Source organism: Mastomys coucha, unplaced genomic scaffold (assembly GCF_008632895.1).
Source record: "Mastomys coucha isolate ucsf_1 unplaced genomic scaffold, UCSF_Mcou_1 pScaffold2, whole genome shotgun sequence".
Taxonomy (NCBI): Eukaryota; Metazoa; Chordata; class Mammalia; order Rodentia; family Muridae; genus Mastomys; species Mastomys coucha.
Genome location: NW_022196902.1, coordinates 19,865,756 through 19,886,726, shown reverse-complemented (window position 1 = coordinate 19,886,726; position 20,971 = coordinate 19,865,756). Strand labels below are relative to the sequence as shown.

The 20,971-nt window shown below is 35.6% G+C and overlaps 1 protein-coding gene across 1 annotated transcript in view; it reads left to right on the top strand.

The window, feature by feature from the left end:
- Window positions 1-20,971, top strand: part of Lama2 (laminin subunit alpha 2) — a 668,494-nt gene that overhangs the window by 366,749 nt on the left and 280,774 nt on the right. Inside the window, exons 14-15 of the mRNA XM_031380750.1 lie at window positions 1,000-1,211; window positions 17,671-17,782. Coding sequence (XP_031236610.1) covers window positions 1,000-1,211; window positions 17,671-17,782 — 324 coding nt within the window. The remainder of the gene's footprint in view (window positions 1-999; window positions 1,212-17,670; window positions 17,783-20,971) is intronic.

Genomic DNA, 20,971 nt, shown 5'->3' with positions numbered 1-20,971 from the left:
TGCTTTTTGCTTCGGTAATCAAAAGAAACAATGGGGTAAGGTAATTTACTTGTTGAGTGGTTGGTAACTCCTAACTTTAAATTCTTACTTTAGGAAGAAAAGATACAAGATAATCTGCATTTAGGAGCCATGGACCTTCATGTTTCTAAATGCTAATACAGTAACATGCTTAGAAGTTTTACTTCCTAGCACTATTGTGATACTTTCTTCAGTCACATAGGTACCCAGTGACACACATATGAATGTGGGTTAGTGGTTCCAAATGGAAAGTACTGACTAAGCTTCAGGCTCTCTTCTTGCTGAGAGACTTCCTTGCCTTTAGGTCCATGTCAAAATGACAACATTAACCTTTCAGTGTGAATTTCTTTCTGAATTGAATGAAGTCATTTAGGCTTCATATGAACATAAAACCACATGTGTATCTTGTGATACTTTGAAGATGAAAGTTCTCTTATGCATGAAGACTAAGAGATGATTTATCTCTAAAATGTTAAATGAAAACAGTTACTCGAATGCCCTCATTAAATGTAAATGATTCTTATCATGAGGCCACTGTCCTATTTTGACCATTAGTGTGCAGATCTTTCCTTCTGAAGAAGTCAGAAATCTTTTTATATACATGTTAAAGTTCCCTCCCTAATTTCCTTGAATTCTTATCTCTACCATAAATATGTGACACTTTCATACTTCCATGAAGCAAAACTATTTGTAATGACATATGTGTATGAGATGTATATTACTTCAGCTAATAGGGGATGTGATTATGTACAAAATTAAAATGGTAGACTTTGTAATGGAGTAGATAAAGGGTGATCTTCATGTTGCTTAGTCTTTGCTCCATGGCCACCAGAACTATGCTGAATGATGAAGAAAACTGACCTTAAGGTCAAACTCTCATGAGGATAATCTTAAGTAGAGAAACAAAATTCAGAAGGCCTTTCTTATTTTTGTACCTTTCTTGCATTTTTTTCTACATATACGTTCTTTTTTCTCCTTTAGGGAAATAACTTAAAAATCAGCACAGCCTATAAGGAGGTGTACTTAGAACCATCTGAAGAACACATTGAGGAGTTACCACTCAAAGAAGAATCCTTTTTCATACATGGAACAAATTTGCCAGTCACTAGAAAAGATTTCATGACTGTGCTCACAGATTTGGAGAGAGTTCTCATTCAAATCACATACAACTTAGGGATGGACGCCATCTTCAGGTAAGATCTAGAACTCCACGTCCCAGAGTCATGTGTATCTGAGGCAAAGGTATGCCAGAAAAGCACATTTTAAAAGGTCTAGGTTTGTGGCTTTAAGTAAAAAAAAAAAAAAATAAGCATAGGTTTTGGTTTCTATAAGGTAATTATATATGACCTTTACATTTTAAATGTTTAGAACAATGTATTAGACTTTTAATACTGATAAATCCTCTATAATTTTTAATGATCCCCTATTGACAAACAAAAAGACAGTTTCTTTCAAGGCATTTCAGATTGTTAAATACTGAAGATATATGATTGCAAGGTGCTCATATTCAGAAAGTGGTTTGTAAAATATTTCTTCTATTAAACAATTAACTAGTTTCTAATAGTATCTAGATTATAATAAGAAATAGAGGCCTCTTCACTTACATAATTACACATCTCTTTATAAAACACTATGGCACTATGATAGGAAAGAATAAGATATTTTGAAAATTGAATAAGCTCTATTGATCTTGTCAACTTATTGGTAATTGTGGAACCCCGATTTTAAGTTCAAATAAAGCCCATAACAATATCTATCTTATCCATTATGGATATGATTAAAATGATACTTAATTTGGACATTTAAAAAAGCTAGTTCCTTCTGAGTATCCATATATTTTACTATAAAGAAAGAACCATGCCTTCAGCCAAACTGATCTCCAAAGTCTGACTAAAACATCCTATGTTTCTAATTTAGAAACAATGGCATCCTATCTGATAAAAAATTCATCTCATATATATTGGAATATGCTTTTTTCCTACTTTTAAAAATGTAGTTACTACCACAAAATATCATAACACCTTTATTCTCAATTAGATTGAGTGAAAAGACTAAGTTTGATACCACATGGACAATTGGTATACCTTTATTCAGAACCAGAGCTCCTACTCTGGAATTTTCAGTAGCAGATTCTACCATAATTATTTGCTAGTGCTGCCGAGCTTGTCTTTCACTTATAATATTTCAGCAAATTCCAATCATCATTATCAGTTCCCAAAGGAGGGAGCTGCAGATTCATAAACAAAATCATTGCCAAACAATGTATCTCTTTTGCATAGGCAATTCCACTAGAGGGTGGGTTAAAGTGCTATAAAAATGAGAGGCAGCACTTAGGAATTAATTATGTTTTTCCCCATTTAGTAAATAGAGGTTCTCATGATGTTTAAACAGTATAAAGAAATGAGTCCTCCAGCTTTCAAAGTGAATGACAACCGAATTGACCATAAGTGGTTGGAGAGCTTATTTCTTTTTTTTTATTTTTTATTGATTTAAGTTTTATTACATTATGATGAGAAAAGATACATGATTTCAATTTATCTGAATTTGTTAACATTTAAAAACATATTTTAAGTAAATAAAATTAAATCACATTCTTGTTTCCCTTTTGTACCCCAACTTCTCCCAGAGACCCCCTTCAATACCTACAATACCATTTTTGTCATATTCTTTAAAATTGATAAAATATTATAAAAATAAAAATGAGTATTATACAAGTTGTTTGGTATAAAACAACAACCATTTAAACAGTCTTATGGAGATGCTTCTCTACAGCAAACTGAAAATACATGTTTTTCTCAATATAGATTTTAAATAACTCCAAACATATTAACTGTATATTTTAAAGTAATTCATCACCACTAGTATTTTTTAAATGGACATAAATATATAAAATCTTTTGTTTGTTTGTTTGTTTTGTTTTGTTTTTAGTAGAGCTTAAAATCTTGGCTCTTACGGTGCTACAAGACCAAAATAAGAACAATTTTTAGACATTGGATTCCATTGTAATAAGGCTGTACTTCAATGACCCTCACATCACCAAAGGATTTTACCTCCATAGTACCTAAACTAAGAATTGACAGTTCTGCTGTGCCAAGGAATGAATTGTCAGCTCGATTTTTGAATACAGATTTCCTGCTATGGTCAAAGTTATTTGACTTGAGTGTCTTCATTCTCAGCCCACAGAGAACAGGTTACATTCATTTAAGAAATGGTGTCTGTATTAAGAATGTCTATCCATGAACTCATTCACCAACTGTTTCAATGAACAATGGTTCTGCTTGGAGGGTGGCACAGACATTAGGTGTGGGTAAGAATCTGGTTCATTGGCTGTGATAACTTTGAAAAACATTCATCTCAGAGAAAGATTAACTTATAAAGTCCTCTTCTTCAAACTCGATACAATAGTTACAAACATCAAGCAAGGCATTCAGTCTCACTCTTTGTTGTTTTCTTACAACAAGCCACCTCCCAAGTTAATTGTATATATTTCTTTTGGCTGTATAAATACTTTTGTTCTCTTTGGGTCTGTATGACATCTGCCCAGGATCTTCTAGCTTTCATAGTCTCTGGTGAGAAGTCTGGTGTAATTCTTATAGGCCTGCCTTTATGTTACTTGACCTTTTTCCTTTACTGCTTTTAAATTTCTTTCTTTTAGTGCATTTGGTGTTTTGATTATTATGTAACAGAAGGAATTTCTTTTCTGGTCCAGTCTATTGCGAGTTCTGTAGACTTCTTGTATGTTCATGGGCATCTCTTTCTTTAGGTTAGGGAAGTTTTCTTCTATAATTTTGTTGAAAAATTACTGGCCCATTACACTGGGAGTCTTCACACTCTTCTATACCTATAATCTTTAGGTTTGTTCTTCTCATTGTGCCTGGATTTCCTGGATGTTTTGGGTTAGGAGCTTTTTGCTTTTTGCATTTTATCTGACTGTTGTGTCAATGTATTCTAAGGTGTCTTCTGCCCCTGAGATTCTCTCTTCTATCTCTTGTTAGTGATGCTTCCATCTATGACTCCTCATTTCTTTCCTAGGTTTTCTATCTCCAGGGTTGTGACTCTTTCTGATTTCTTTATTGTTTCTATTTCCATTTTTAGATTCTGGATGGGTTTGTTTATTTCCTTTACCTGTTTGATTGTGTTTTCCTGTAGTTCTTTAAGGAATTTTTGTGTTTCCTCTTTAAGGGATTCTAGCTGTTACATGTGTTGTCCTGTATTTCTTTGAGGGAGTTATTTATGTTCTTCTTAAAGTCCTGTATCATCATTGTAAGAAGTGATTTTAGATCTGAATCTTGCTTTTCTGGTATGATGGTATGTCCAGGACTTGCTATGGTGGGAGTATTGAGTTCTGATAATGCCAGGTAACCATGGTTTCTGTTGCTTATTTTCTTAGGCTTGCCCCCTGCCATCTGGTTATCTCTAGTGCTACCTGCCCTGGCTAAATCTGCCTAGAGCCTGTCCTTACTTTGATCCTGGTTGTGTCAGAACTCCTCAGAGTCAAGCTGTCTCTGTGATCCTGTGATTTTGGGATCCTATAATCCTGGGCTTGTTAGAGCACCTGTGAGTGGAGCTTCCTCTGGGTGTTGTGGGACTGGCTGCAGAGTTTAGGCCCAATGTCTGCTCAGGGTACCAGCCAGACATATTGGAAAGAACCCAGTATGTCACTGGGCTGGTGAGGTTCCTGTGTGCATGGGTCCTGCTGGTCCCAGTTACTCCCAGTGTTGGGACAGATGTTGTGTCCTCCTCACCTCTGATCCTGGGCATATTAGAGCATCTGGGTGGGGAGCTTCCTCTGGGTGTTGTGGGACTGTCTGTGCAGTTTATGCCCAAGATCAGCCCAGGACGCAAGCCCAGACAGACCGGAAGCAAGCAACTGGAGCCACTGGGCTGACAGAATTCCTGTGTGCCTGGGTCCTGCAGGTCCCTGCTGCTTCCAGTGTTGGGACAGATATGTGCTCCTCACCTCCTATCCTCTGATCCTGGGTGTATCAGAGTGCCTGGGAGGGGAACCACCTCTGGATGCTGTGGGAGTGGCTACAGAGATTGAGACCAAGGTCTGCTCAGGGCAATGGCCCAGACAGACCAGGAGAGCTTATTTCTTGTTGTTGCATTGTTTCTCAGGCAAGTTAATTCAAAGATACTTCCTCCTGATCTATGTCAGATAATTTCAAAGTCTACCCATCTTAAAAGCATTGGTTTCATTTAAATCCTTCTGGGCTTATCTCTGAACTGACAAATGTGGTCATGGAGTGTGGCTATATGGACAGACTTAGCAGCTCTTCAAGCAGGTGACTGCTTTTTGCCACCCTTATTACTGAAGTGCTAGGGTCCAAGAAGTGGAGATAGAGTCAGATTGAAGCCCCAGCTCATTCTAGGAGAGCTGATAGTCAGCATGAATCCTGAATCAGTTTGCTTGCCATATTTTATTTATCTCTGATGTACCAATAAATTGAGTCATATTTGTAAAACACTGCTTGAATTGATTTCAACTTGTGTTGTGCAGTAGGCTTCTGAGTTGGTATGTTTGTGTGCAAGCACAAGGAAATTGAAGATACTGCAACAACAATTCATATTTAGACTTACTGAAGGGTACTTATCTCAGCAAAATGGGCTGAGGTTTGCCCAGTTACATGGTTAGGTGGAATTGGATAGGAAACCGAGCTGTGGGTCAAGGATTTTGACTCCTGTTTCCGACACAGCTATTTAATAGTTGTAAACATGAATATGGCTTTGACCTCTTTGTGCTCCAGTCACTTCATTTCTGAAACAAAAAAGACAATTGCCTCACCAACTTCAGAAGGTCACTTTGGGAATAGAATTAGAGAATACTTTTCTAACAGAAAATCTTCTAACACATAAGAAGTATTTATATCTGACCAGTCTCATTCCAGGTGAATATGCTTTCTATAAATATCATTTAGGCTTAAAGACATATGAAATATTATGCCATATCCACAACTGACTGTTTACTGCCATGCTTATCCAGAATGCTGAAATACTCACTCAGTGTGGCTAATTGGTGTCTTATTTATGATCTAATTTAGTAAGGTGAATAGAAAATATAAATATACATTACTTTTTCCGAAGTTAAGATCTAGGCATTGAACAGTGTGGCTTAGCACACAAGCCATCAGTACAATTTTGGATACCTAGCTTCCTCATAAATCTTGGGTGAGCCGGATAACTTGCCTGTAATCCCATTACTTAAGAAATAGAGACAGGGGATTGTTCCTTAAAGCAAGCTAGACTAGAAAAACAGATCAATTCCAGGTTTAAGTAGAAGACCTTGTCTAAGTATGTGAAGTGGATATCTATCCAGGAAGATATCCAGTATCAACCTCTGGCTCCATATGATACTCATTCATACATATATTCATGTATACACACACATACACAGACACATATCAAAATAAAGAAATGTAAGATAAATCAAATACTTTCATGTATTTCTCCTTTAAGTTATCCAAATCTCGGCTTTAGTAAAATCCTTGACAATTAACTTAAGCAAAGTATTTCCTAAGTACCTATAAGACACAGAACACTTCACAAACACTCTTCCTTCTGCCCTTACAATAGACATTATTAAAGTTCACTAAATTCTACTCCTTTGGATATTATTGCATTTCCTTTGACTCCTGAGAGCAGAAGATATGGTTTGACCAATGCAATGGGAACCAATGTGAAGTTGCTACTACAGCAGAATCAAGTCCATTGTGACTTTTTCAAGCTACATTTCAAATGCGTTCATTGAATCCAAACAAATACAGAATCTTTAAAAATATACATTTAAGAACATTTATTTCTTTTATTATACTATTGCTTTGCCTGTTTGTATCTTGATGCACCATATGAACATCTAGTGCCTTAGAATCCAGATGTGGGTTCACCTGGAGCTGGAGTACCAGGCAGATGTGAGCTGCTTTGTAGGTGGTAGAAATCAAGCCTGGGTCCTCTGGCAGAGCAGCTACTACCTCTTAACTGATGAACTATATTTCTAGCACCACTTGAAAATGTTAATATCTGACCAGGAGTAACTGGAACCAATGGGACCCAGGCATGCAGGAATTCCACCAGTCCAGTGGCACAGGTTCCTTCCAGTCTGTCTGGGCCCTGAGCAGACCTTGGACACAAATTGCAGTAAGTCCCATAAAACCCAGAGGAAGCTCTACTTCCAAGTGTTCTAACACACCCAGGATTATAGGATGAGAGGTTAGACACAACATCTGTCCCAACACAGGGAGTACCTGTGACCAGTGGGACACAGGTACACAGGAACTCTGTCAGCCCAGTGGCACTGGTTCCTTCTGGTCTTTCTGAGCCCCTGTCCTAAGCAGATTTGGGCACAAATTCCATAGCCAGTCCCAAAACAACCAGAGGAAGTGCTACTCTCAGGCACTCTAACAGACCAAGGATTACAGGATCCCAGAATCACAGGATCACAGAGACAGTTTGACTCTGAGGAGTTCTGACACAACCAGGATCACAGGAAGGACAGGCCACAGTCAGATTTAGCCAGGGTAGGTAGCACTAGAGATAACACAATGGCAGGAGGCAAGCATAAGAAAATAAGCAACAGAAACCAAGGTTACCTGGCATCATCAGAACCCAGTTCTCCCACCATAGCAAGTCCTGGACGTTCTATCACACTAGAAAAGCAAGATTCAGATCTAAAATCACTTCTCACACTGATGATACAGGAGTTTAAGAAGGACATAAATAACTCCCTAAAAGAAATACAGGAGAACACAGGTAAAGAGCTAGAAGCTCTTAAAGAGTAAACACAAAAATTCCTTAAAGAACTACAGAAAAACACAACCAAGCAGGTGAAGGAAATGAGCAAAGCCATCCAGAATCTAAAAATGGAAATAGAAACAATAAAGAACTCACAAAGGGAGACAACTCTGGAGATAGAAAACCAAGGAGAGAGAAAAGAAGTTATAGTTGCAAGCATCACCAATAGAATATAAGAAATAGAAGAGAGAATCTTAGGGGCAGAAGTTACCATAGAAAACATTGACACAACAGTCAGATAAAATGCAAAAAGCAAAAAGCTCCTAACCCAAAACATCCAGGAAATCCAGACACAATGAGAAGAACAAACCTAAGGGTTATATGTATAGAAGAGAGTGAAGACTCACAGTGTAATGGGCCAGTAATTTTTCAACAAAATTATAGAAGAAAACTTCCCTAACCTAAAGAAAGAGATGCCCATGAACATACAAGAAGTCTACAGAACTCGCAATAGACTGGACCAGAAAAGAAATTCCTTCTGTTACATAATAATCAAAACACCAAATGCACTAAAAGAAAGAAATTTAAAAGCAGTAAAGGAAAAAGGTCAAGTAACATATAAAGGCAGGCCTATAAGAATTACACCAGACTTCTCACCAGAGACTATGAAAGCTAGAAGATCCTGGGAAAATGTCATACAGACCATAAAAGAACTCAAATGCCAGCCCAGGCTACTATACCCAGAAAACTCTCAATTACCATAGATGGAGAAAACAAGATATTACATGACAAAACCAAATTTACACAATATCTTTCCACAAATCCAGCCCTTCAAAAGATAATAGATGGAAAGTACCAACATAAGGAGCAAAACTACACCCTAGAAGAAGCAAGAAGGTAATCTTTCAACAAACCCACACAAACCTAATTCCACCTCTTACAACAAAAATAATAAGAAGTAACAATTATTTTTTCTTAATTTCTCTTAACATGAAAATTAATATTACCAGCATATCCTAACTGATTCAAATTCAAATGTATAAGGAATTGGAAATTTGTTGGCTGTCATCCGGTGGACTCTCTAATTTGGTAATTGGAGAAATAGGTCCAATATTGTACAATCCATATACACTTTCTGCTTCTTTGTATGAGACAGTGTCTTGCTGTGTTCCACATAATGGTCTTGAAATCATGCTTCTCCTACCTCAGCCCCTCTATTAGTAGTATTATTTCTTTGATGTCTGTACACTGTACTATGGTTTTCATAACAGCTTACGTATTTCAAAAGTATTTATACAGCCAAAAGAAACATAGACAATTAACTTGGGAGGTAGCTTGTAAGAGCACAACAAAGAGTGAGACTGAATGCCTTGCTTGATGTTTGTAACTATTGTATCAAGGTTGAAGAAGAGGACTTTATAAGTTACTCTTTCTCTGAGATGAATGTTTTTCAAAATTATCACAGCCAATGAACCAGATTCTTACCCTCACCTAATGTCTGTGCCACCCTCCAAGAAGCAGAACCATTGTTCATTGAAACAGTTGGGGAATGAGTTCATGGGTAGACCATCTTAATACAGACACCATTTCTTAAATGAATGTAACCTGTTTTCTGTGGGCTGAGAATGAAGACACTCAAGTCAAATAGCTTTGACCATAGCAGGAAATCTGTATTCAAAAATCGAGCCGACAATTCATTCTTTGGTACAGCAGAACTGTCAATTCTTAGTTTAGGTACTATGGAGGTAAAATCCTTTGGTGATGTGAGGGTCATTGAAGTACAGCCTTATTACAATGGAATCCAATGTCTAAAAATTGTTCTTATTTTGGTCTTGTACCACTGTAAGAGCCAAGATTTTAAGTTCTACTAAAAACAAAACAAACAAACAAACAAAGACTTTTTTATGTTCATTTAAAAAAACTAGTAGTGATGTATGATTTTAAAATATACAGTTAATATATTTGAAGTTATTTAAAATTTACATTGACAAAAATATATGTATTTTCAGTTTTGCTATACAGAAGCATCTACAGAAGACTGTTCAATTGATTGTTGTTTTATATCAAGCAACTTTTATAATACTCATTTTTATTATTACAATATTTTATAAATTTTAAAGAATATGACAAAATAAAAAGCGAAAGGTATTGCAGGTATTGAAAGGGGGGTCTCTGGGAGTAGATGGGGTACAAAAGGAAAAGAAGAAAGTAATCTGATTCTATTTACTTAAAATATATTTTTAATGTTAACAAATTCAGATAAATTGAAATTATGTATCTTTTCTCATCATAATACAAAAATACTTAAATCAATAAAAAGAAAATGTTATTATTTGACATATGGCAGTTATACATGTGAATGAACTTCATAAATAATTTTATTCAGATATACTGTGCCCTTTGAACTCACCCTTATACAGTACCTTTTAAAGCCATGATATTTTTATTTGAATTTCATAGTGAATTTAGGAGTTTTGTATTGAATAGAATTTGATTGATTTTGTATTATAAATTACCTAGGAAAAGCCTTAAGAATTAAATCATCTGATAATCAGAAACATGGAGTTGATCAGTATATATATTACACAGAGACGTCTCCCACACATATACACACGATGCATGCACATATATCATGCATGGACATACCTGACACACACATGGCACACATACAGATACAGTTTTATCTTATATATATTTTCAAATCATAATAACAAAAGTCAGTTAAAGCACTTGATAACACACACACACAACACATACACACACACTTCATACCATATAGATTCCACACACAACACATAACACACACACATGCACATAACACATATAACATACATATAACATATGTATAACACATGTAACACACACAGAGAACACATGTACCACACACACAACAAATATAACAAACACACAAACACACACGCACACACATGCATATACACATGCATGCACACAGACCCACAGACATATACACGTACATATACACACACAACACATATAACACACACACACACACACACACACACACGCAATGCGGACACCCCACACACACACACCCCAGACACGCACACACACACATACCCATGTACCCTCATACACATGCCCCCCAGACATGCACACATTCACACACACACAACACATATAATACACACATGCACATACACACACACATGCATGCACACATGGACACACACACACACACAACACATATAACACACACAAACACACACACGGACACAAGCACACACACACTTGTGCACACGCACACACACATGTGCACACACATGTACACACATGCATGGACACACACACACAAGCACATGCCCACACAAGCACATGCCCACACACACACATACACACACACACATGTCGAGATTGACTTCTGTTGTCCCAGAAGCTCCTTTAGAACACTTAAGTCATTCTGTTGTCTCTTTAGAAGAAATAAGGTACAAATGATCAGTCACCTCTAATGGGAGGGACTTTGTAAAATCCACAAAGGGTAGTGGCCAGACCTGCCACCGGTATTGGTCAATCTCAGCCTCACCCATGTTAACCTAGCCTTTCAGTGCTGAGCTAGCACCTCAGCCCTCTTCTTATTCTGTATTGAAAGCATAGTCCTGCTGAGATGTCCTGGATGGCTCTGCACCCCCACTCCCTGTAGCTCAAGCAGGCCTTGAACTGGCCTTGTTCTTGCCTCTTAGTATTCCAAGTGCTGATATCAAAAGCCTACATACCAAGGCTCAGGTTTGAGGCCCATACTGAATCACTGCCTTAGGCTTTGACAAATGCAAACAGAATAAAATACATTACTAGCAATAAAATCTTTCTATGTTGACTAATCCTAAGTTAAAAATTTTTAAGCTGAATAAAATGAAAGTATTTAATTAAGTAAAATATGTGTAGAAAAGTAAAGACAAGTGATAGCAGTGCTTCATTTTGTTTTGTTGGTTTTAGTTTTAGCATGACTTAGTCAACTTTGTTGAGAAGTTTAAACAAACAGAAATTTATTAACAGGACAATGTCTGATGCGACTATGTATTTTCCATAGTAACTTGTAGTCATGTTTTCTCTCTCCATCCATCATCTTACCTGTATTTTCAAGTCATCATAAGGAGAAACATTTTCAATGTTCAGTACTTTATTGCTGCCAACAGTTTGTGTTTAAATGAATGCAGCCTAGTATCAAGAAAAGCAAATGACCATATTGATGGGGGAAAGAAATAAGCTGCAGCCTTCTTTCTGGGTAACATTTAAAACTGTTAAACACATTAAAATCCCATTTAACAAACAGCAGAACTTAATGAACATTGGTATTGCTCAGTGAATACTAACGTGGAATATTACAAGGAAAGATGGTTTAGTGTTGAAATTTCTCACAGCTCAAAATGGTTATACAGATTAAAGAGTTGAGCATCTGCTGTTCAAAAGACAAAAGACATTGGCAGTTCACTGATAATATTTTTGTTTTGTATCTTCATTTTTAAATTGTTCCTTAAAGAACTCAAATGATCATTCTTCTACATGTCTCTTCTTTTGGTTTTCCATGTCAATTTTATAATGAAAGTACTGAAACATATCTGCCTTTATAAATCAAACTTCTAGTTATTAAGCTATGTCTCTTTTATATGATAATCAACTAATTTATCAACAGTGAAACCATTTGATTCTTAATGATAAGAATTATAGGCTTATTATTTGATAGTTCATTAATTCTAGGCAGCTATACACCATGATATATTAAGGACATTTCTGGCCTCTGGTTGTAAGCCCAAACTAACTTTTTCCCATTTTTTTTTTCTGTATCAGATCAAATATATAATTTAACTTTTACCTACTGCTTTTTAATATTTTTTTGAAACATGGATAGACCTGTTGTCATTGGCTATTTTAGACATCACATGTAATGTAACTGTATTCCACCTACTAACTTATGTGTATTTTAATTAATACTCAATATGTCTTCTATTTATCCAACCATCCATTTATTTCTCAATACATTCAACTATCCATCCATGTATTTATTGAAAATTCATAAGGTTCACGTAAGAAATCTACATATCAGATATTTACATTACTCCTCATAAAAGTAGCAAAATTATATTTATGATGTAGCAACTAAAATTGTTTTATGGTTGAGGTCACCAGAATATAAAGAACTAACAATATTAAGGGGTCACAGAATTAGAAAGGTTGAAAAACACGTATCTAGGTAGAAGTGGCTGCTGTATGGTATTGTGAATATCCTAAATGACATAATTGTACCCTTTAAAATGAGAGATGAGCTTGTGAAGTTCTATCTTAACTGTGGAATTATTGACAATTCATAGAGGAATGAAAGGAAGAAGGAAAGGATGGAGAGATGGAAAGAAACAGAGACAGAAAGAGACAGATGTTCTTCAGGAATAGAGCCCTATAGAAATGACACATGCATTGGTGGATACCCCTGCACTTGAACATGTATAGGCAGCACTAAGAGAACTGAGGATTATTTTGTTTTTGGTTTTTGTTTTACAGAAAGGAGAAGGGATTGGGGAAATAAAGAAGGAGCTGAAGGGGAAGGAATGGGCAATGTATTTGATCAAAATTCATTTTATGTGTATATGAAATTCTCAACTAATAAAAAGCTTACTAATTTAATTTAGGGGATATAATTTTTTATTTAAGCATTTATTTATTTATTTATTTATTTTTATACTTTAGACTCCACTCCACTCCCAGTGCACACCTCCCCTGCTTTCTGTCTCCACAAGGATGTCCCTACTCTCCCACCCCCTACTCCACCAGAACTCCAAACTCCCCAGGGCCTCCAGTCTTCTGAGGGTCAGGTGCCTCCTCTCTAACAGAACACAGACTTAAACAGTAAGAGATAAATAAGGAGGTGTCTGTGAAAGTATATCTTTTATGTATAGGTTTATCTTGTGAGCAAAAACTCCACTTTGTGATTTTTTTAAATAAACCTTGTGTAGAAACACCTTAAGGACTGCCTGTCAATCTAAGACCTTTCACCAAGATGTTCAAAATTAGTGCTGACTGTGTAGATATGCACCTAACGATTCCAGATGTCACTAAGTGCCCAGAAAGATTCATCTACCTGTTTAAAAGACTCAATTAAGTTTCCTTTTCTGCTTCAAGGATTATATAGAAATTAATATGTATTCCAATGGTCTATCCAAATATCAGGAAGGAAAAACACTGAACAGAAACAAAAGAAAAGTAATGAAAGAATGTAACTTTCAACCAATAAACACACCAATGAGCTGAACAGTTAGTTCTCAAAAGAAGAAATACAAATGGCCAAGAGATAGTTTAAAATGTATTCAGAAAAAAAATTAAAAAAATAAAAAAATAAAATAAAATGTATTCAGTATCCATAAGCAGCAGAAAAACAGACATTAAAACTGCTTTAGATTCCAACTCATCCACTACGATAACTACTACCAAGAAAACAAATGACAGCAAATATGAGTGAGGAATTGGGAATGAGGAGTCCTTATAGTTCGTGGAGGGTAAGATGGTATAGCACTGTGGAAATCAGTTTGGGGCTTTTAAAAATACTAGAAACACCATGACCTTATGATCCTACTCCTCAACTGTCACATAACCAACGTACTCTTCATCCTGCTCCAGAGATACTTGCATATTGATGTTTATAGTTGCTCTACTTATAACAGCAGGTAAAGGATTCACAACATACCTCTTCATCCTTTGGCCTGTACCTTCTTTCTGCCCTCTCTTTCACAATGTTCCAAACCTGGAAGAGAGTGGTGCCCTATATAGGAAGACTCCACTGCTGCTAAATCTCACCAGTTTTAGTGGGTTTCAGTCTCTGCACTGACCAATGTCCAATGCAAAAAGAAACATCTTTGATGAAAGTTGAGAGAAAGACCAATTTGTGAGTATAAACATCAATACTTAGAAGGCAAATTGACACCATTGACATTTAGCAAGACAGTATTAATAAGTTCAGTCCTAGGGTATATGGTCTTCCATCCATGACATTTTGGACATAATCCTATAAGAATTAGTTTAATTACTGGTTATTCCCATAACAACATGTCACTATTTTCTCCAGCTAGGTCATTATCGTACCTCAGGGGGTCCACAGCTTAGTAGGACTATTGATGGCTTTTTATTTCAAACAACTTGAATAGCAGTGTTCAATGCTGTGAAAGCTAGTCAGAAGGGAAATTTCATCTCAGATCCAATCTGATTCCTCAATATTCTACAGCGCAAGTGTTTGGTGTCTTAAGCAATATGATTTTATGTTCTGATTCTATTGGGCAATCAAAGATATTAACAACAGGCTATATAGTTTGGCATACTTTGAGTCTCTATGAACAAATAGCTTATAGAGAGCTATCCCATATGTGATAGTAGGATTATTATTTGATGATCTTATCATTTGCCAATGTTTTATTTCAATGGAATAATCTCTAACTCTCTCTCTCTTTTTGAGACAGGGTTTTTCTGTGTAACTCATACCAACCTGTAGTTTCTTCCACTAGTTTCATAATTTCTTACATTTAGGACTTTGATCTGTTTTGCTGTTTTTTGTCATTGTTAATTTTGTTTCTTGCTGTTTGTTTTTGTTTAGTTTTGTGTAGAGAGGGAGATAGAATTCAGGTTTGATCATCCACATACAGATTTCTCTGCACTGTTGCAGGTGTTGTCACTTTTATATATTTAGATTTTTTTTTAAATTCTTTGTGAGTTTTACATCATGCACCCCAATCCCACTCGTCTCCACCTCTTCAAATTTGCCTTGTATCCTTGTAACCTCCCCCAACAAAAATCAAAAACAAAAAAAAAAAGCATCAAAAATATCTCATCATGGAAGCTGTAGTGTGTCACAGTATGTTCCACAGCATACCCTCTTGTCCATACATCTTTGTTTGCAAATGTTCATTGCAATGAGTCATTGGTCTGGCTCAAGGCCTTGTGGCTTCTGTTACACCATCAATACTGGATCCTCACCAAGACTCCTCTTGGTTATCCTGATGTTGCCTCCTGTTTTGGAGATCCTGAAGGTTTGGATCTGTAAGACAGGCCCTTTCACATGCTCCGGCAGTTCATAGATAGAGTAGATGTTGGGGTGGTCCATCTCAGATCTGGGTCTGCATGGAAGCTGAGTTGATTAGCCTGTCAACTCTCCTATACTGTGCCACCAGGGCCAGCTCTCCAGCGCTGTGCCTGCTAGCTTACCCAGTGCTCCAGCCAGCAAGGGGAAGAGCCAGATCTCCTGCTGTAATGTATTTTTTAGGAGATGGGGTACCTTTTAAAAAGATGCATTGTGTATGTGTTTTCATACTCTCTTTTTTTTATTCCACTGGCTGTATAGTTCTTTTTTGTCAGTGTTCTCACATCAGTTAACTATGGCTCCACAGAATACTTTGAAATCTGTTACTGTGGTGCATCCAGAGTTGCTTAAGTTTTCTCTCTACAGGACTCTAATATTTCCTTTTGAATTATAGAATTGTTAATTCTCTTTTGGTTTTAGCTCCATAAAGAATATTTTAATAAAATTGTATTGAATATGCATGTAGTAGGCTTTGCATGTTATGAGCATTTCAGTAATACTGGATGTTGCAATTGATGAGCTCTAGATATCGTAATTTTTTTTCCTCTTTAATTTCTGTCACTGTTATTCTAATTTTCATTCTAGAAGAACTTACTTCCTGGGTTAATTTATTACATGACACTTTTAGAATTAAATTGATTTTTCTAATTTCTTTCTCAACAATATTGTTGGTAGTGTACAAAAATTCTCCTAAATTTTGAATGCTAATTTTTATATCATTCTAGCCACTAAATTTTTCTTGATAAATAACCATATAGTTATACATATTCATGGCACATATAGGAAGTGCCATGTAGTCTTAAAGTAGAGTAATTTGACTTCCTTATTTACTATTTGAATAATTTCTGTTTCTTTGCCTTGGAAAATTTTTCTGAATTCATATTTCAATTATACTGTGACAAGGTAAAATGAAATAAAAAAGCTTCCTTATAACTGTGATGGGATTCCTAACTGTAACAATTGAAAAGAGGAGAAACATATTTTGGCCCATAGTTGAGACGGATGGAAACAACAACTTAAGAACCAGTATATTGTATCTCCATAGACTGAGAAGCAGAAAAAGTTTGACTAGAAGCACAGATGAACTATAATCTTCAAAACATACCTATATAGTTCTCTGCCCAATATCCAAGTATCCAATATCCAAAGATTCTATAGCCTTTAAAAACAGCACCATCATCTAAAGGTATGCTCAAACACATAAATGTTTTTGAAGACATTTTCATATAGTATACTTTGTTGCATCTCACTGGGTTGGGAAGCAGAAATATCATGAGGCAGAAATAAGGTTGAACTATAATCTTTAAGAACAAAATCTCTGGTTCCACATCTGTTATCTCCTGCTATGTCAGAAGACTCTACAGTCATCACCACTGGTGGGTGATCAAGTGTTCAAGACTGTGTGAAGCTATATAGTGTACTTTAAATTTAAATCATAGCCATAAATTATTGCTACATTATATATAATATCTAATATAAGAGTAGTCCTATATAAATAGATATTAATATATTATTTATAAAATAATGATAGAGAATATTTTAAAAGATTAAAGATAATTTTAAAAAGAAACTAATGCTTGCATAATTTGATAAAAAAAAAAGTCTGTAGATAGTACAAATACAAATGTTTTTTTTCCAAATGTTTTCAGTCCACACTGGTTGAGTCCATAGATAGAGTCCATTGGTACTTAATATTTATTCTATAATGAAAGATGGAAGCTTCAAGTTATAGAAGCATTTTTTCAACATAGATAACTCCTTCATATTTGCATTGTTGTGGATATTTACATATCACCATCCATCTGGCTTCAAAATACCGCATAGTTACTATGTCCTTGCTTTCTTCCCAGGCTGAGCTCTGTCAATCTTGAATCTGCTGTCCCCTATCCTACTGATGGAAGTATCGCAACTGCTGTGGAAGTCTGCCAGTGTCCACCTGGGTACAGTGGCAGCTCTTGTGAAGTGAGTTTGTAAAAAATCCCTCAGACAGTATAACCAATGATCTGCTCTAAAATTGATGCTTTGACAATTTCAGCCTGTAACTGCCTAGACAACTGACAGAATATTACTTAAATAAAATTGGCCTTTTTTTAATCCTTTGGTAATTTCATAGATGATTTTGATGGAATATGATGATATCTAGCCTTACTTCTCTCCACCAGGTCACTGGGACCCCCAATGAGTTATTTTTCCTAATTTGTCTACTTTCTAATTGCTGACAGTAACATACAAAGTTCAATGAGTGTCACCCATATGTATGTGGATGTGGGGCATCTTATACAGCCATAACCCCAGAGAGCAATGATTCTCCCTCTCCTAGCAGCTATCAATTGCCAGTAGCTCCTCGGTTAGGTGTAAGGCTTTGGGAACCCCTCCTTCATCCATGCTAGATAAATGGACTAATTAGGACGTCTGCCTAGAGTTCATGGCATTTAACTAGAGTGTAACCACGTATTTTCAAAGCTATACTGCCCTTTAAAGTATTTTGTCCTACTATAACTTTGATTTCTGTGTTTCTTCCCTTTTTAGCCAGCAAGGTATTAATGGTAGCAAAATAATATTCCAAAATATTTTTCATTTATTCTACTAAGAGATGGACATATGTTTATTTCTCTTTCCTCTCCTCCTATTACCCTTCCTTTCTTTTTCTATCTGAAGAAAGTACTCGAGGCCCTGTTTTCTAAAGCACTCAATCCTTAAAGCTTTAAGAGTAGACTGTGTAGGAGACAGCTCCTGAAAACTTTTTTCAACTCCTGGGATCTGAAGCTTGAAATCTTTTTTTTTTTATAGTACAAAATAGAGTTTATTTAGGGCATGGGGAGGGGAGCTGAGGAGGTAGTAGAGACAGAGAAAGGGAGGGAGACAGAGGCAGAGACAGAGACAGAGACAGAGAGAGTAGAGGAATAGAAGCTGGCCAGAAGCATGTGAAGAGAGGTGGGGAGGGGAATGGAAAGAGAAGTGACAGAGGGGGAAGAGGGTAAGAAAGTAAGAGAGCAAGAGAAAAAGAGAGAGGCTTGAGATCTTATCTTATTGTTCTAGATTTGTAATTTTTTTAAAAAAATCAATGTTTATTAATAACTTGGTATATTATTTTAGAGTAATTTTTAGCCAATTAATTCTACATTTTTTTAGGTAGTTTGAAACTTGATTTACTTGAAAATTCTCTGTGTATATATGTGTTCTTGTTTGTGTGTGTGTGTGTGTGTGTGTATGTGATTTTTCTAGGTGGAAGGAATGGTTTGTAGGTAAATAATCATTTAAGTTTCATTAAGATGGTACCTTGAAGGAATCATTTGAGTGCTCAGAGATGTTTCACTCTACAGCACTGCTTATGCCATTTATAGAAACACTCCAGGCATATCTTTGCTGCTTGTCATGTGCTTTAAAGTAATACATGCTTCCAGAGGCTACACAGAGCTTAAAGTCATGTTCGTGACTAATGTGTTTTCTTTTAACCTGGGTACAGATTTGCCCAGCTAGAAATGAAACTAAATGGAATTCATTGAAGTACTTGCTTTTCCAAAATTTATAGAGATAAGAGAAAAATTATCATGGATATGAATTAGTTATGTCAACTCAAATTTGATTTTACATATAAAACACATGCTGCACTTGATAAGATATTCTTTTATTACAAGCCTTCCAGTTTTGATTTCAAACCAGGGAGCTAGCTCCCTTTGAAGCTTTAAACTCCTATTTCAGTTGGAATAATAAATGTCCTCCTTCTATTCTTGCTTTTAATATAGTCCCACTTTATTCTCTGCTCTCCCTATCAACTTTTATGCTAAATGCCCATTGAATATAAAATCATCTGAATATTTTGGACTCATTCAATTATAAGCTTTCTTTCTTTTTTCCTTCAAAAATAATTGTGGTAAGTTATATATTTACTGCATTTTATAAATTCATATATATATATATATATATATATATATATATATATATATATATATATATATAAACAATAAGTATACAGCACAATCTCTGTCCTTAAAGATCTAGTAATTTGCTTATATAGACAGAACAAATACCACTAGGAAACTGAAGCATAGCACTCCTGTAATTAAAGGAGAAGTTAGAGGTGCATATCGTAATGGTGATAATTATTCAAAGCCTGAGCTGTTCAGTGTACAGAGACATCTGAGAAAGTATCATGGACAACTTAAGATGCAATAGAAAGGAAGAAAGAAGCATGCAAGCATGGGAAGAACAAGGAAATAGAGAAGGGAAAACAAAATCTTTAACTTCTTGTAGTATAATAAGTGATAATTATTTGAAATAGCTAAAAGCACTTATTTGGGTTGTAGCAATGAATTTTTAAACTCTGGAATTCCTTTTCTTTATTTAATCTCCGTTAACCCCTGAAGTTTTTATCAATTTTTCCTTCCCATAGAAGAAATATTCTCCATCACTGACCTTGACTGGTTTTGTTTGCCTTGATCATTGAGCTTAGTTCTGAGGGCCAGTCACTCTCACTTTGTTATCACTAATATTCTGGAATGTGGTTGAGCAAACTACAAAGACCATTAAGTATTAGTTCTAGTTTGATAATCAGCAATTTATACAGTCAACAGCCCATCAGATGACCCTGTTACTAAGTCACCCTCTTATTTAAGGTGGAGGTCATAATGCTGATTCAGAATGAGGGCAATGGGTTATCTTCTATTATCAAATTTTACTTCAAATTGCTATAGTAACAAAATGTCAGTGGTGATTCTTCATGAAGAGTAACGACCTTCTAAATAAACAAGATCATAATTCAGTATTACAATAGTACTTTGGGCTATAGGGGTTTTATAGGATTATTTCAATAAATCCTATAATAATATAAGTTGTATGCCCTCTGGATCTAGTAACAAAAATTTCCTCTTGCCATAATGACTTATCACAGATACATTTCTCCTCTATCTTGAACACTGACTTCTGAAAGTTTTTCTATTATTTTTTGTCTCTCGTGTTTTACATCATATGAATTTCTGTGGCTAGTTTCTAACATTTTTATACCTAATATTTTATAATTTGCTTTTCTAACAGATGAAGAAGTGAAAATGAAGTGGGTTAATCATAAAAGTTTTAGGCTGAATCCTTTCATTTCTATAAAATTGAATTAATATTAACTACTTTCCAGATGTATTGATATTTTAATTTAGC